The sequence below is a fragment of the Excalfactoria chinensis genome, chromosome 4 (genome assembly GCF_039878825.1).
Source record: "Excalfactoria chinensis isolate bCotChi1 chromosome 4, bCotChi1.hap2, whole genome shotgun sequence".
Lineage (NCBI taxonomy): Eukaryota > Metazoa > Chordata > Aves > Galliformes > Phasianidae > Excalfactoria > Excalfactoria chinensis.
In genome coordinates, this window is record NC_092828.1 from 428,668 (window position 1) to 445,494 (window position 16,827).

The 16,827-nt window shown below is 65.3% G+C and overlaps 1 protein-coding gene across 1 annotated transcript; it reads right to left on the reverse strand.

The window, feature by feature from the left end:
• Nucleotides 1–3,031: 3,031 nt before the first annotated feature.
• On the reverse strand, nt 3,032–15,685 carry LOC140251463 (transcription factor COE3-like). Its single transcript, XM_072335271.1, is given in 18 exon segments — nt 3,032–5,217; nt 5,314–5,389; nt 5,922–6,020; nt 6,023–6,127; nt 6,243–6,425; nt 6,532–6,709; nt 7,301–7,366; nt 7,572–7,660; nt 8,376–8,502; nt 8,576–8,680; nt 8,682–8,707; nt 9,793–9,910; nt 10,443–10,524; nt 14,233–14,301; nt 14,990–15,063; nt 15,244–15,299; nt 15,359–15,422; nt 15,521–15,685. Coding segments are annotated over 17 exon segments (1,584 nt in total). The 5' UTR covers nt 15,593–15,685; the 3' UTR covers nt 3,032–5,217; nt 5,314–5,318.
• Between the last annotated feature and the right edge of the window lie 1,142 nt (nt 15,686–16,827).

Consider the following 16,827-nt stretch of genomic DNA (forward strand, 5'->3'; position numbering starts at 1 on the left):
CGCGGCCGGCCATCACACAGGGCCGCGCCCGCGGGCGCCTATAAAAGGGGCGCGGGGCGCGGAGCGGCACTTCCCGGTCCCGCACGGCCCGGCACCACCGCGGGGCCGTCCCACCGCAGCCCGGCATGGCCCGCTACCGGCGCAGCAGGACCCGCAGCCGCAGCTCCCGACGCCGCCGCCGCCGCCGCTACGGCCGCCGCCGCAGCTCCCGACGTCGCCGCTACGGGAGGTCCCGGCGCTCCTACCGCTCCGTGGGGAGACGACGCCGCCGCTACGGGAGACGCCGCCGCCGCCGCCGCTACTGAGCCGACACCGACACCGGCACCGACACCGACACCGGCACCGACACCGAGACGCCGCGCCCGACCCGCGGCCCCGCGCTGCCGCTCCGCCAATAAACTGCCGTGGCACCGGGCGCGCGTGTCCGTGCTTCTGTCTGCGCCCATTATGTCCCCTGTCCCATTGGTGTCCCGTATCCCATGGTGTCCCATTGATGTCCCATATCTCACGGTGTCCCATTATGTCCCCTATTCCATCGATGTCCCGTATCCCATGGTGTCCCATTATGTCCCCTGTCCCATGGTGTCCATGCATGCCATTGTGTGCTGGCTGAGGTCGTTTCATGGTGCCAATCCATGTGCAATGGGTCTGTGCCCCATGATGTCCCCTGTCCCATTGGTGTCCCGTATCCCATGGTGTCCCATTATGACCCCTGTCCCATTGGTGTCCCGTATCCCACAGTGTCCCTTTGTGTTCACTGTCCCACTGGTGTCCCATATCCCACAGTGTCCCATGGGTGTCCCCTGTCCCATTGGTGTCCCATATCCCATGGTATCTCATTATGTCCCCTGTCCCATTGGTGTCCAATATCCCACAGTGTCCCATTATGTCCCATTGGTGTCCCGTATCCCACGGTGTCCCATGATGTCCCCTGTCCCATGGTGTCCATGCATGCCATTGTGAGCTGGCTGAGGGCGTTCCATGGTGCCAATCCATGTGCAATGGGTCTGTGCCCCATTATGTCCCCTGTCCCATTGGTGTCCCCTGTGCCACGGTGTCCCATTATGTCCCCTATTCCATCGGTGTCCCGTATCTCACAGTGTCCCATTATTTCCCCTATTCCATTGGTGTCCTGTATCCCACAGTGTCCCATGGGTGTCCCCTGTCCCATGGTGTCCATGCATGCCATTGTGTGCTGGCTGAGGGTGTTCCATGGTGCCAATCCATGTTCAATGGGTCTACGCCCCATGATGTCCCCTGTCCCATTGGTGTCCCCTATCCCACAGTGTCCCATTATGTCCCCTGTCCCATTGATGTTCCATATCCCACAGTGTCCCTTTGTGTTCACTGTCCCATTGGTGTCCCGTATCCCATGGTGTCCCATTATGTCCCCTGTCCCATTGGTGTCCCATATCTCACAGTGTCCCATTATGTCCCCTGTCCCATTGGTGTCCCGTATCCCATGGTATCCCATTATGTCCCTTGTCCCATTAGTGTTCCCTGTGCCACGGTGTCCCATGATGTCCCCTGTCCCATGGTGTCCATGCATGCCATTGTGTGCTGGCTGAGGGCGTTCCATGGTGCCAGTCCATGTGCAATGGGTCTGTGCCCCATGATGTCCCCTGTCCCATTGGTGTCCCATATCCCATGGTGTCCCATGATGTCCCCTGTCCCATTGATGTCCCGTATCCCACAGTGTCCCTTTGTGTTCACTGTCCCATTGGTGTCCCGTATCCCATGGTGTCCCATTATGTCCCCTGTCCCATTGGTGTCCCATATCCAATGGTGTCCCATGATGTCCCCTGTCCCATTGGTGTCCCATATCCAATGGTGTCCCATGGGTGCCGTTGTGCTGCTGTGAGCATTCCATGTTGCCCATCCCTGTCCCACGCTGTCCATGACCAGCGGTCCCACATCCCATGCCATCACTGTCCACCATCTGGGCTCATCCTGTGGTGTCCATCCGTGTCCCCTGTGTGTGTGCCCCATGGTGCCCCCCATTGGTGTCCACATCGCTATGTGTCACCATGCTGTGGGTCCCATCAGTGTCCATCCATGAGCAATGGCTCCGTGTCCCACAGTGTCCATGTCACATCCGTGTCCCACAGTGTCCATGTGGTGTCCGTGTTCTGTGGTCACTTTGTCCCCTGGGTCCGTGTCATGGTGTGTCTTTATCCCATGGTATTTGTGTGACATGGGTCTGCGTCCTTCGGGGTCCATGTCCCACACTGTTCTCATCCCATATATCCATGTGCCGTCCATGTCCGTGGGTCTGTGCCCCATGTTTTCCATCCCCATGGGCCCATATCCCACGGACGCACTGACACGTTGTGCCCCCCGAGGTCCATGGGGACGGGGTGGCCCCAGATGCGCCCCCAGTGTGGATGAGGCGGTCTCAGAGCCGCCCCCCCAGTGCCACCCGTGGGTGCTGCACCCGCTGCCGCCTGCCTTGAGCTGCGCACACAGCCCCTCATTAACCTTTCTTGATTAAGGCAATTATTTCCAGCACATTATCCTCTAATCTAAACAGCGCCGTGCGGCGGGGCGGGGGGAGCAGCAGCGCAGCCATAGGGGCGGTGTGGGCGCAGCCATAGGGGCTGTGTGGGCGCAGACAGGGCTGACCCCTGGGTGGGGGTCCCTTCCTGACACCCAGCCCAGGACCCCGTGGGTGGGAGACACCCATACAAATGGACGGGGGGTGCGAGGGGGGGGGCTGCGGGACCTCAGGGAGTGGGCAGGGGATGGGATGGAGATGGGATGGGGATGGGTATAGGATGGGATGGGAAGGGCATGAGATGGGGATGCTGCTCCTGTCTGTGAACCACCCCCGTGTGCCCCACAGCTGTGGGGTGGCAGCGCTGCTGATCCAGCTGTGGGGTGGCAACATCGTGGATGGATGGCCGTGATGGCACAGCGCCGTGCACACCCACGTGGATCCGTACACACACACACACACACACACACACACACACACAGCTGCACCCCCCCCCCCCCGTGTGTGCACCCCCAGCCCCCAACGCACGCAGCCCTTCTGCAAGTCCTTTTATTTCTGTCCCCAACCCCCCATTGCCCCCGCAGTGCAGGGGACACAGACCCCACGGGGACACCGCAGCCCTGAGCCCCACACTGAGATGGGGACGGGCACTGGGGATCCCCCGGCCCGGACCCCCACCCTGGGCTGTGCAGGAGCCGGGGATGGAGGTGGCTCCCCTGGTGAGGGGGGGCAGCCCATGGGGGGGGGGGGTCATTTTCATCTCCTTTATTTACAACATTGAACTGCTCCCCTCAATGGACGCAGCATCGCCCACATGGAGGTGCTGGATCAGCCCGGGGGGTGTGTGTGTGTGTGTGTGCCAGGATGGGGGGGCTCCCATAGGGCCCAACGGAGCCCCCCGCCCTCACCTGTCACTAACAATGTTATTATTCATAGTAATGGTAGCAATAATGGAGAGAAGAGCTGCAGCTGTGCCGGGGGAGGCTCCGGCTGCCGGTGGGACTGATGGGGGGGGGCAAAGTGCTGCGTGTCCCATTGGGGGGCTCTGCATGGGGGTGGTGAGCAGCACCCCCGGCCGGGCGTCCTGACACGGACCTGCATGGAACGGCCCCGGGAGCTGCGGAGGGCGGCTGCACAGCTGGAAATGCACATCTGGAGTGTGGAAGGTGGGGGGGGGGGGCAGGGCCAGGTGGGGCCTCCCACCATGGAGAGCTGCACCATGGGACGGGCTGTTGTGGGGCAGCCCCAAAGGGAGCATCCCATGATGGAGTGTCCCAACATGGAGCATCCCATGATGGAGTGTCCCCCTATAGAGCATCCCAAAGGGAGCATCCCATGATGGAGTGTCCCACGATGGAGCATCCCATGATGGAGTGTCCCCCTATAGAACATCCCAACATGGAGCATCCCAAAGGGAGCATCCCATGATGGAGTGTCCCAACATGGAGCATCCCATGATGAAGTGTCCCATGATGGAGCACCCCATAGTAAAACATCCCACCATGGTCCATCCCAACATGGAGCATCCCATGATGAAGTGTCCCCCCATGGAGCATCCCAAAGGGAGCCTCCCATGGTGGAGCACCCCAACATGGAGCATCCCAAAGGGAGGATCCCACGATGGAATGTCCCAACATGGAGCATCCCATGATGAAGTGTCCCCCCATAGAGCATCCCAAAGGGAGCATCCCATGGTGGAGCACCCCAACATGGAGCATCCCAAAGGGAGGATCCCATGATGGAGCGTCCCAACATGGAGCATCCCATGGTGGAGTGTCCCACGATGGAGCATCTCATGATGGAGTGTCCCCCTATAGAGCATCCCAACATGGAGCATCCCAAAGGGAGCATCCCATGATGAAATGTCCCATGATGGAGCACCCCATAGTGAAACATCCCACCATGGCCCATCCCAACATGGAGCATCCCATGATGGAGCACCCCATGGTGAAACATCCCATCATGGACCATCCCAACATGGAGCATCTCATGATGGAGTGTCCCCCCTATAGAGCATCCCCCCATGGAGCATCCCTAAGGGAGCATCCCACGATGGAATGTCCCAACATGGAGCATCCCATGATGAAGTGTCCCCCCATGGAGCATCCCAAAGGGAGCATCCCATGGTGGAGCACCCCAACATGGAGCATCCCATGATGGAGTGTCCCCCTATAGAGTATCCCCCCATGGAGCATCCCAAAGGGAGCATCTCATGGTGGAGTGTCCCCCCATGGAGCATCCCAAAGGGAGCATCCCATGATGGAGTGTCTCAACATGGAGCATCCCAAAGGGAGCATCCCATGGTGGAGCACCCCAACATGGAACCTCCCACTATGGCACATCCCACTATGGCACATCCCACCATGCAGTGCCCCACCACAGAACATCCCACCCCATACTGCCCCACTTCCCAGCAGGGAGCAGCCCTCTGTGGGGCGTCCCACCACGGTCAGTCTCAGCGCAGACCCCCCCACTCCACAGGAATGGGGCGTTTTGGGGGCTAAACTCAGAGGGTTCGGTTCATTCATGTGGCAGAGCCAAGATCTGACCCTACCGGCCCCTCCGTGTGCCCCACACGGCACCACCCCACCGCCCCATAGCGCTGTGGGCAGCCGCAGTGGCAGGTCCCGACCCCTTGGCCCCCAGCCCCACGCGTGGGTTGTGCTCGGTCCCATCCACGTCTGCTGCTCGGGGTGGCACGGAAGGGGGGAGCCCGGGCACGGCTGCAAGAGACAGAGGGTGGGGGGGGTTGTGGGACCACGGCCCTACTCGGCCCCGTCCCCATCAGGGCTGGGTGCCGACCCCCCAGTGCCACCTACTGTGCTTAGGAGTAGGCCAGGCCCTGCAGGGACCGCGCGGGGGTGTGGAACTTGTCTGAGTCCTCAAAGGCTGCGTCTGGGGGGGAGAGAGTGAAAGGGGGGATGGGGGAGAGGGGGGGGATGGGATGACAGGGGGATGGGGGGGGATGGGGTGGGGGCAGACGGGATGGGGATGGGATGGGATGGGATGGGGATGGGGATGGGATGGGGATGGGGATGGGGTGGGGTGGGATGGGGACGAGATGGGGATGGGATGGGATGGGGATGGGATGGGATGGGATGGGATGGGATGGGATGGGATGGGATGGGGATGGGGATGGGGATGGGGACAAGATGGGATGGGATGGGGACGGGATGGGGACGAGATGGGATGGGATGGGGACGGGATGGGGACGAGATGGGATGGGATGGGGATGGGGATGGGGATGGGATGGGATGGGATGGGATGGGATGGGACGAGATGGGGATGGGATGGGGACGAGATGGGGATGGGATGGGGACGAGATGGGGATGGGATGGGATGGGGATGGGATGGGGATGGGATGGGATGGGGTCGAGATGGGATGGGGATGGGACATGGAGAAGGCTGAGGGCAGCAGAGCGCTCACCCTGCAGGCTGCTGCTGCCGCTGGTGCTGGAGCAGGCGGGCGGCGGGGAGCTCTGCGGCCGCACGACGGGAGCGAAGGCGCTTTTCTGCTTGACGCTGAGATCATGTTGACCGGCGAGAAGGAGAAACCCCCGGCCGGGGCGGAGGCGGCGGTGCCGGATGGGAGCGAGATGGAGGAGGCGCCCAGCGGGGGGCTGGCGGGCACGACTGCGGGGGGGACGCGCTCAGCAACCCCACCGTGCGGGATGCACCGCGACTCCGGGCCGGGGGTCGGGGAGGGACGGCGGGGGGGGTCCCCGGCGCGGGGCCGGGCCGCACTCACTGGCGTAGGGCGAGTTGGCGGTGGAGCCGTTGAGGAAGCTGGGCGAGCCGGGCACCCCCAGGCCGGCCATGGCGCTGCCCCCGTAGCCGTTGATGCCGGAGCCGCCCCCGTAGGCGCCCTGCTGCGGCGTGGAGCTGGGCACGTAGCCCCGCGGAGACACGCTGCTGCTGCTGCGGGTGTACCCTGCGGGGAGGGGGGGGGCTGGCACTGAGCACACGGCCCGACGACCCCCTGAGACCCCCTGAGACCCCCGACTCCCCTGCTGCCCCCCTGACCCCCCGCCGCCCACCTTGCTCAGGGCCCTGCGCTGCGTCCCCGATGCTGACGGCCAGCTGCGTGCCGAAGGAGTTGACGCCCACCATGGCGGCGGGGCCGTGCGTGGAGCCGAGCGAGGAGAGCTGCGTGGGGCCGCGGGGGACGCTGTACAGCGCCTCGGCGATGTCGGCCGCCCGCTTCAGGATGAGGTCCTGGAACGGATGGGGGGGGGGGGCGTCACTGCGGGGCTGGGGGCGGAACCGGGGCAACAGAGGAGGGATGGCAGCGCTGAGGATGTGGCTCCGGGCTCTACACAGGTGGGACCGGAGCCAAAGGAATCCCAATGGGGAACAGATGTGGGGTCGGAGCCTGCAGCCCTGCTATGGGGTCAGGGGGTGGGAGAGGATGAGCTGGGTTTGGGGTGGGAACATATGGGGTGGGATGGGAACGTGGGGCAGGATGGGGCCATCAGAGGGGGATGGGGACACGTGGGGTGAGATGAAGCTGTGAGGTGGGATGGGGTCGTATGGGGTTTGATGGGGACATGGGGTGGGATGGGGTCGTACAGGGTGGGATGGAACTGTGAGGTGGGATGGGGCTACACAGGCTAGAAGAGAGATATATGGGCAAGATGGGGCCATATAGGGTGGGATGGGGCCATATAGGGTGGGATGGGGCCATACTGGGTGTGATGGAGACATGGCATAGGATGCAGATATATGGGTAGGATGGGGCTATATGGGGTGGGATGAGTCTATATGGGGTGGGATGGGTCTATATGGGGTAGGATGGGGCCACAGTACCTGGTTGTTGTGTGGCATCCCATAGAGAGCCTCCACCAGGTCGGCTGCACGCTTCAGCAGCACCTCCTGGCAGGGAGCAGCTCGGGGTCAGGTGGGACCCCCCCCAAAACCCCACAGCCCCCCCAGTCCCACACCGAGGGCACATCCCCATGACGGTGCCGTGCCCCAGTGCTGCCCCCCCAGCCCTCCCAGCCCCTCATGGGGTGGTGGCCCAGAGCTGGGTGCCACCAGCAGAACGGGACCGCAGCCCCCCCTGCAATGGGATCCCCACCTTGGGGAGGCGCTCGGGGTCCCCGGGGTGCCTTGGGATGACCTTCTGCAGCCGCTGGAAGCCGTAGTCGATGGTGGGTTCATTCAGGGCTGTCGGGGGGAGGTGGGTGAATGGGGAGACCACCCCAGGGCCCCCAGAGCCTCCCAGGGGAACTGAGGCACGGCGCCGGGCAAGGGGACTCTGTGGGGACGCAGCAGTGTCCCCTCCCCCCCCATCTCAAACAGCCCCCCACCTTCCTATAGGTGTCCATAGGGATTTTGAGATCCCCCACCCCACAACCCTGAGCCCAGCCCTGAGCCCAGCCCTGCTGGCCCTACCATGTCCCCAAACCTCACCCTGTCCTCTCCCCAAACCCAAACCCTGTCCCCCATACACCCCATCCCCAAACCCTTCCATGATTCCAAACCCTACCCTGTTCCCAAATCCCGTCCCCAAACCCCAGCCCCACCTTCCCCCACACACCCCATCCCCAAACCTTATTCTGTCCCCAAACCCCAACCCTACCTGTCCCCATTCACCCTGCCCCCAAATCCTGTCCCCAGTCCCCAGTCCCCACCCCATACACCTCATCCCCAGACCCCTCCTTGTCCCCAAACCCTACCCTGTCCCCACACTCCATCCCCAACCCCCCCCCCCATGTTCCCATTCACCCTGTCCCCAAACCACAACCCTCCCCTGTCCCACACACCCCCTCCCCACCTCACACCCCATCCCTATACACAACGACCCCAATCCCCCCCCAGCAGCACCACACACCGGGCACAGGACCCTCCCCAAACCCCATACGCCCCCCCCCCCCCTCACCGGTGTACACGAATCTCCCCGGCGCCCCCTTGCAGAACTGCTTGGACTTGTAGGACAGCGTCACCTCCACCACGCCGGGGATGTGTCGGGGGGGGGTCTGCACTCGGATGGCGTGGGGTGTGATGAGCTGTGGGAACCGACATGGGGGGGGGGGGGCTGAGCCGGCGGCCGCGCTCCCGGACCCCCCCCCGGCGCCGTACCTCGCTCCACACCAGCACGGAGCCGAAGACCACCTGCAGCCCGTCAAAGAAGTTGTCCCCGATGAGGATGACGGTGGCACCGCCCGTGGTCCAACCCTCACTGGGGGCTGATGGCTTTGATGCAGGGGGCGGCTGCGGGGGGGGGGCACAGGGAGACCGTGAGTGGGGAGGGGGGGGGGGAGGGAAGGCACGGAGGGACAGACGGACAGCGGGCACGGGGATGGGATGGAGCCATTGGGGGGGGAGTGCAGGGAGGGACGGATGGACACAGCGATGGGACGGGGCTGCAATGGGGAGTGCAGGGACGGACAGACAGACAGCACACGGGGTGGGGGTGGCAGCACAGGGCTGGGGCAGCGTTAGAGCAGGGAGAGACAGACGGACACAGACAGAGGGACGAACAGGTGGGTGGGGGGAGGGGCTGGAGCCGTTATGGGGCCGGTTGGATGGAGGGAGGGAGGGGGGAAATTATCTGGGTGGGCACCGAGTGTGGATGGACAGACAGACATCACCAGTACATGGATGGAGAGGGGGCATGAGGGGGCAGGGCAGCCTGGGGCTGTCAGACGGATGGACAGAGGGATGGACAGGGGAGGCACAGGGGGAAATGGTGCCATGCGGGCAGACAGACGGACACAAACCCCGGGGTGCAGCTGGGCACAATGGGGCTGCCCTGGGGGGGCTGCGGGGCTGGGCCAGAACCACAAGGGGGGGGGACATGGGGAGGGCCGGACCCCCACAGCAAGGGGACACCAAGGGGACACCATGGGACACCATGGGACACCTCCTGCCCCAGCAGAGCCAGTGTGGCTCTGAGTGTGCACACGTGTGCCACCCCCCATGTAAGTGTGCCCCCCCCATGTAAGGGTGCCCCCCATGTAAGTGTACCCCCCCATGTAAGTGTGCCCCCCCCATGTAAGTGTGCCCCCCCATGTAAGGGTGCCCCCTCATGTAAGTGTGCCCCCCCCAGGTGAGTGTGTCCCCCCAGGTGAGTGTGTCCCCCCATGTAAGTGTTCCCCCCCAGGTGAGTGTGCCCCCCCATGTAAGTGTTCCCCCCCCCATGTAAGTGTGCCCCCCCCATGCAAGGGTGCCCCCCCATGTAAGGGTGCCCCCCCCCCATGTGAGTGTGCCCCCCATGTAAGTGTTCCCCCCCCCATGTAAGTGTGCCCCCCCCCATGTAAGGGTGCCCCCCCAGGTGAGTGTGCCCGGTCGCTCACCCTCGGAGGGGTCGAGGCGCCGTGCCCGCCGCCCGTGCTTGGAGTTGTTGTGCACAAACATGTTGTCGGACACGGCCAGCACGTGGCCATCCACGCTCACCGTCGTCGACACCACCACCTGGGGGGGGGGGGGGATATTAGGGCCGGGGGTCCCCCCATGGGGACATCAGTGCACCCTCGGGGACCCCACTGCCCTCCTGTGTGCAAACACCCGGCTCTACTCGTGCACTCACACACACACACACAGCCCTGGGGAACACCCCTGGGGGCAATGTCCACCCTGGGACCCCCCCCAGACCCCCCCGATGCCCCATAGCCCCTCTCCCCCCTTTGCTGTGGACTTGGCTGCTCTCCCGGAGCTGCTCGGCTCTATGCAAATTGCCTGGGTCGTTAATCATGTAAAAATGTCACAATTATCATATCTTTACGAGAGGCCCTAATGAAGGCGCCCGTGCTGGGTGGGGCCGGGACAGGGCCCCCCCCCCCCCTCTGCGGAAGCTCCAGCTGTGGGAATGAGGGGGGGGGGGTGGGAGGGAAGGAAGGGCTGAGTGTGTGCAGGGCTGCTCCCCACCTCCACACACACCTTTGGGGGCTGCAGAGCCCCGTGTGTGGGGCTGGGGGGGGGAGGGGGGAGCTGGGGGGGGGCTCACCTGGAAGCGCCGCATGTCGCGGGGGTTCCCTGCGTTCTTCAGGCAGTTCTGGTTGCACTTGAGGAAAAACTTGAGGAAAAACCTGGGGGGGGTAAATGGGAGCCCCCATGGATCCACTGACTGCACAGCGGCTGGGGGGGGGATGGGGTGGGGGGGTGGTGGGATGGGGTAGGGTGGGATCACAGCACACGTGGCCTGCAGTGCCCTGCAGCAGCCCAGCTCACATTCAGTGCCGTCCCACCTCCATGTCATGTTGCCCCCCCAGCTGGTCACTGTGCCAGGCCAGGCTGCTCCCCCCCCCCCCCCCGTCCCGTGCTCCCTCCTTTTGGGGACTGTTGCTCCTACAGCTCAGCATGGAACAGCCCACCTCCTGCCCCCAATACAACGTCCCCATCCTGGTATGGCAACCCAACATCTCTGAGCATCCCATCCCATCCCATCCCATCCCATCCCATCCCATCCCATCCCATCCCATCCCATCCCATCCCATCCCATCCCATCCCATCCCATCCCAGCGCCCCCTGAGCATCCCATCCCATCCCATCCCATCCCATCCCATCCCATCCCATCCCATTCCATGCCAGCATCCCCCTGAGCATCCTGAACCAGCACCCCCTGATCTTCCCATCTCACCCCAGCATCCTACCTGAGCATCCCTTCCCAGAACCCACTCAATCCCATCCCATTCATTCTCATCCCATTCCAACCCATTAACCCCCTGAGCATCCTGCACCAGCACCCTGAGCATCCCATCCCACCCTGAGCATCCCATCCACCCCATCCCATCCCATCCCATCCCATCCCATCCCATCCCATCCCATCCCATCCCATCCCATCCCATCCCATCCCATCCCATCCCATCCCCATCCCATCCCATCCCATCCCATCCCTTCCCATCCCATCCCATCCCATCCCATCCCATCCCTTCCCATCCCATCCCATCTCATCCCATCCCACCCCAGCATCTTACACCCCTACAACCCAGCACCCCCCTACAACCCCCTGAGAATCTGATCCCATCCCTGCATCCCCCCAAGGCATCTCACCCCAGCATCCAATCTGAACTTCCCATCCCATCCCATCCCATCCCATCCCATCCCATCCCATCCCATCCCATCCCATCCCATCCCATCCCATCCCATCCCATCCCTTCCCATCCCATCCCATCTCATCCCATCCCACCCCAGCATCTTACACCCTACAACCCAGCACCCCCCTACAACCCCCTGAGAATCTGATCCCATCCCTGCATCCCCCCGAGCATCTCACCCCAGCATCCAACCTGAACTTCCCATCCCATCCCATCCCATCCATCCCATCCCATCCATCCCATCCCATCCCATCCATCCCATCCCATCCCATCCCATCCCATCCCATCCCATCCCTTCCCTTCCCTTCCCATCCCATCCCATCCCATCCACCCCATCCCATCCCATCCCATCCCATCCCATCCCAACCCATATCCCAACCCATCCCCATCCCATCCCATCCCACCCCATCCTTCCTGATGCCCAATCTCAGCACCCTGCTGTAACACCCCATTCTGGTACCCACCCGTCACAACAACCCCCCCAAAACCCCCCCACCCTGAGCTCCAGACCTCAGCACCCCACATGCATCCCCACCCCCCCCCCCACAGCATCCTGAGCTGGTGCCCAATCTGAACATCCCACAATGATGCCCCCCAGGACCCCCCCCAGCATCCTGCCATAGGGCAGACCCCGAGCATCCCCCCCCTCCATCACCCCCCGCTCCCCCCCCCTGTGCTCCCCCCAACCCAACTCAACCCCCCCCCAAAGGGCTGCGGAGGGGTGGGGAGGGCCGGAGGGGTGGGGGTGGGGTCAGAAGGCGGCCCCCCCCATCCCACCTCCCCCGGGGGTTCATGGCCAGAACAAGGAGAAGGGGAGGGACCCCCCCGTGTCCCGCGGCCTCGCAGGTGGTAATCAGCGGCAGGAAGGTGGGGGGGGGGGTGGGAGACTGACGGGAGCGGCCCCCCCCGGCCCGGCGGCCCCGCGCCCCCCTCGCCTATGGGGCCGGGAGTTATAAATACAGCCGGGCGCATCCATTAGCATCCGTAATGCGGCGCGGCCCCATCGAATATGCAAATTGGCGGCCCCGCTGCCGAACACCTTCTGTTCCGAGCGCATAAATTTGAATTCGCAATTAGAATAATCTTGTATAATTAATGAAAAAGCGTCAATTTTAGCTCCTAAGTAATTTGATTAACATGTTGATAGGGCACTTAGCGGGGCTCTCCAAAGCACTGGGGCCGGGCGGAGCGGGGCGGGGGGGCGGCGCCGGGCGGGGCCGGGCCGGGCCGGTTAAAGGGGGGGGTGGGTGGGATGGGACGGGGGGGGTCCGATGGGCCGGGGGGGTCCGATGGGACGGGATGGGACCGGAGGGGGCGGGGGGTCCGATGGGACGGGACCGGGACTCAGCCCTCAGTGGGCTCCGGGGGGACGCGGGGATGGGGGGGGGGGGACGGCCCCGGTGGGGAGCGACCCCGTGGCCACGTAGTCGGGCGGGGGGGTTGGGGTTGGGGGGGGGGGTACCGGGGGGGTCTCGCGTTCCTCTTGGCCGCGGTGCGGCGGTTTGCGGCCCACGGGAGTGAAGGGATTTCCTGCCGTGTGGGCGGACGGGGACGCGCAGCTGGACGGAGCGCAGCTGGATGGGGGCGGGGGGCGAAGGGGGGGGGACGTGGTGGCGTGAGGTCGGGACAGCACGAGGCTGAGCCCCAAACGGGGGGCAGAAGGACCCTCCGTGCGTCGGGACTCTCACAGCGACCGAAGGGCTGAGGAGGGGGCTCCCCCCGCCCCGTCCTGCCCCTCCACACCCCCACAGCCCCGATGGGTCCAGCCGGAGCTGCAGCCCATGAGAGCCCCAACTAATGGGGGTGGGGGGGCAGGGAGGGGGTCAAAGGGCGAAGGGGCAGGGATGGGAGGAAGGGGGAGAGATGGAGGGAGGGAGGGAGGGAGGGAGAGGGATGGAGGGAGGGATGGAAGGAGGGAGGGAGGGAAGGAGGGAGGGAGGGAAGGAGGGAAGGAGGGAAGGAGGGAGGGCCGGACGGATGCCAGCAGGGGACCCGGAGGTGCCCCGAGCAGCAGAGCGCCGCGGTGCCCCAGCGAAGGAGGGGGAGACCCCCACCCCGATGTGTCCCTTTGCCGGGGTACGCAGGGTTGGGGGGCAGCCCCCCCCCCCCCCCCGCACGGCGGGACTCTGGATGCGGCCCCAACACCGAGAGGTGGAGAGCGCGCAGGGGAAGGCAGAGCGCAACGCGGGGCTGCCGGCGGTCGCCCCCCCCACGGCAGAGGCTGCCGGTGCCGCTCATTGCGGGGGGGGGGGCTGCGCCACGGCCCGGCGCTTCCCGGTTCGGGCCGGGTTCTGCCGCGCAGCTCTGCCGGAGGTGGCCGAGAGCAGCCTGGATAATTCATGGCTTTGATGCGCATCGGAAGCGCCGCGCTGACAACCGACGGCAGCGGCCGCATCTCCCCCATCTGCCGCGGCGGGGGGACGCGGGGACACGGGGCTGCGGGCACTGGGGACGACGGAGGGACACAGGGGAGGCGCCGCCCGCTCGTTGCCACCCGTGGGCGACGGACACGCTGGGGGCTCCCCCCGGTCCCCCCCGGGACCCGCATCGCCACGGTGCCAAACAAGCACAGAGCGGAGCGGGGCGCAGCGCGGCTCTCGGCTCGTTAGCGCTAACGAGGCAGCGGCCGCCCGCAGCACTCGGCACCGGGACTCCCCGCCCGCAGCCCCGCCGGGACCCCCCCCCGGCCCCCCCCAATACCTGTCGATGATGACGGGGTCTGAGGGCGTCTCGTTGCGGTTCCCGCAGCTCTTCTTGTCGCAGCAGCGGCTGGGGATGGGGACGGGGGGCGTCAGGTGGGGGTGGGGACACAGCCCCCCACACAGCCCTCACACAGCCCCCCATACAGCCCCCCACACAGCTCCCCACACAGCCCCCCACACAGCCCCCCATACAGCATCCCACACAGCCCTCACACAGCCCCCATACAGCCCCCCACACAGCCCCCCACACAGCCCCCCACACATCCCCCCACACAGCCCCCCATACAGCCCCCACACAGCCCCCCATACAGCCCCCCATACAGCACCCCACACAGCACCCCAACCCCAAAGCCACCGCCATGACGGGGAGAGGGGGTCCTGCCCCACAGGGAGGGTCCCCGTCTGTGATGGGGGCACAGATACGGACGGGGCAGGGCTGGGGGACACAGTGCCATGGCAGGAGGGTCGGGGTCCCCTCACTGCAGCCCCCCCAACGATTGCAGGCTCTGATTTGGGATCTTTGGGCTGCAATGGGACCCTGCAGCACCAAGGACAGCCCGGCCCCACACGCCCCTTTGCGACCGCATGGGGACGGGGGGTGGGGGGTGTTACAGCCCCCAGCAGCACAGTGGGGAATGGGGGGGGGGGGGGGCTCGGCCGCGGCCTCGTTATCGCGGCTCCTGGAGCTCAATTAGCCGCGCTGGCACGGAGCGTTAATTGGCACAAACACGGTGGTAAACAAGAGGCTGCGGTACCTGCACATGATCTCGTGTGTGAGCAGCACCCGGCACATCTCGGGGTTCTTGTCCTGCCCCTCGTAGATAATGGCCTGGGGGGACAGTGGGGGGGGGGATGCAGCAACGTGCCCACCCTGCACAGCTGTGCTCACACGCACCTCGCACGCAGCTGCACCAACCCCCCCCTGCACACAAGTGCTTGCACACCCACGTGCTCAGCTGGCTCAGCCCCGTGTGTTGGGGGCTGCATGGACGGACCCCCCCCCCATTACCTGCTTGGACATGGAGTCGATGAGGCGCACGTAGAGATCCTGCTCCGTGCGAACCCCTGTGGGGAAGAGGGGGGGGTCAGCCCAGCCCGCGCCCCCCGCCCCCCCCGGCACCCACCGTTGCTGTAGAGCAGCTGCAGGCGGTAATGGATCCCGTTGTTGGTTTTCTCGCCGTTCTGCTCCTGCAAAGCAGGGATGATGTTGATGGGGGGGGGGGGGGGGGGGTCCCATCCCCGGGCTCAGCCCCTCCCGTTGGGGTGGGGGGGGGTCCCGGCCTCACCCGCTCCTTCTCCACGAAGTCAATGAAGGAGGTGCGCTCGATCTCCACGGGCTGCCCCTGCCGGTCGTACATGGCCAGCACGAAGTGGAAGAAGTTGGATTTCCTCAGGTTGGAGGGCGGCTGCTTCTCAAAGTGAGCTCGGGCCAGGCCCACCCCGCTGCCGGGGAATAGGGGGGGTGTGAGTGTGGGATGGGGTTGAATGTGGGCTGGGGGCGGCCCCTCCCCGACCCACCTGCACCCCCATGGAGCCTTTCCTTTGCCAGGGCTGGCCGTGGGGCAGCGATGGCTGCGGTGCCAATGGGATGCTCCGGGCAGGGATGTGGGGACTGCGGCCACAAGGCGCAGTGGACACGGGGACCCCAATGGGGACCCCCCTGGGGACCCCCCAAGGCTGCAGGGTGGGGATAAGGCAGCCAGGTGGGTCTCCATGCAGCTCCCCGAGGACAGCAGCCCTGACCCCATAAGCCACCCCATAACCCCCCCCCGGGCGTGTGGTCCCTGCTGAGCTGCCACCTCCACCCCCGCCCCATAGATCAGCGTGGGGGGCCTGGAGCCGCTCAGCAGCAGTGGGGCAGCACGGCCAAAATCAACACGGAGGTACAACCCCCCCCTTCCGCCATCCCAAACACGGAGGACATTGAGGGGGGGGGGGATTCGGGCCCCCGGCGCCGTGAGCTCGGGCTGCCAGAGCTGCTCCAATGTGGACACTGCGGCCAGCAGAGCCCCGGGGGGACCCCCAACCCCACAGCTGTGTGTGTGGATGGGGGCAGCACTGGGGGGCACAGATGTGCAGAGATGGAGCCCGCTGTGGGACCCCCGCCCTGCTGCAGGCCTGGAGCCACCTGCGGCTCAGGGTTGGGGCGGGGGGAGGTTGGGGGGGCTCAGTGTGACCTACAGAACCAGGTGGGACGTCCCCAATGCTCACAGCAATGACCCCATATGAACCCACACACACAGCAGAGCCAAGCATCGGGTCCAGCCCACGCCTGGCTCATGGACACCCTGCGACCCCCAGAGCTGGGGGCAGAGCTGAGGGGGGGGGTCCCCGAACCAACAAGGATCCCAGGACAAGGCGCTGCCTGGGGACGTGGCACAGCCCGGCACCGCAGCAGGGGGGCACCGCAGCCCCCCCCCGCCATTTAATGCCCCATTTGGCCCTGAAGAGCAGCGCTGGGGTGGGGATGGGGGGGGGGGGGTAATGGCTGCATCTCCGCTCCCGGCGCTGCCCAGAGCCCGAGCCCGGCTGCCATTAATTATTAAAGGCAATCAGAGCATTTCCTAGCAAATGGGGCCGGCCAGCGCCTGTT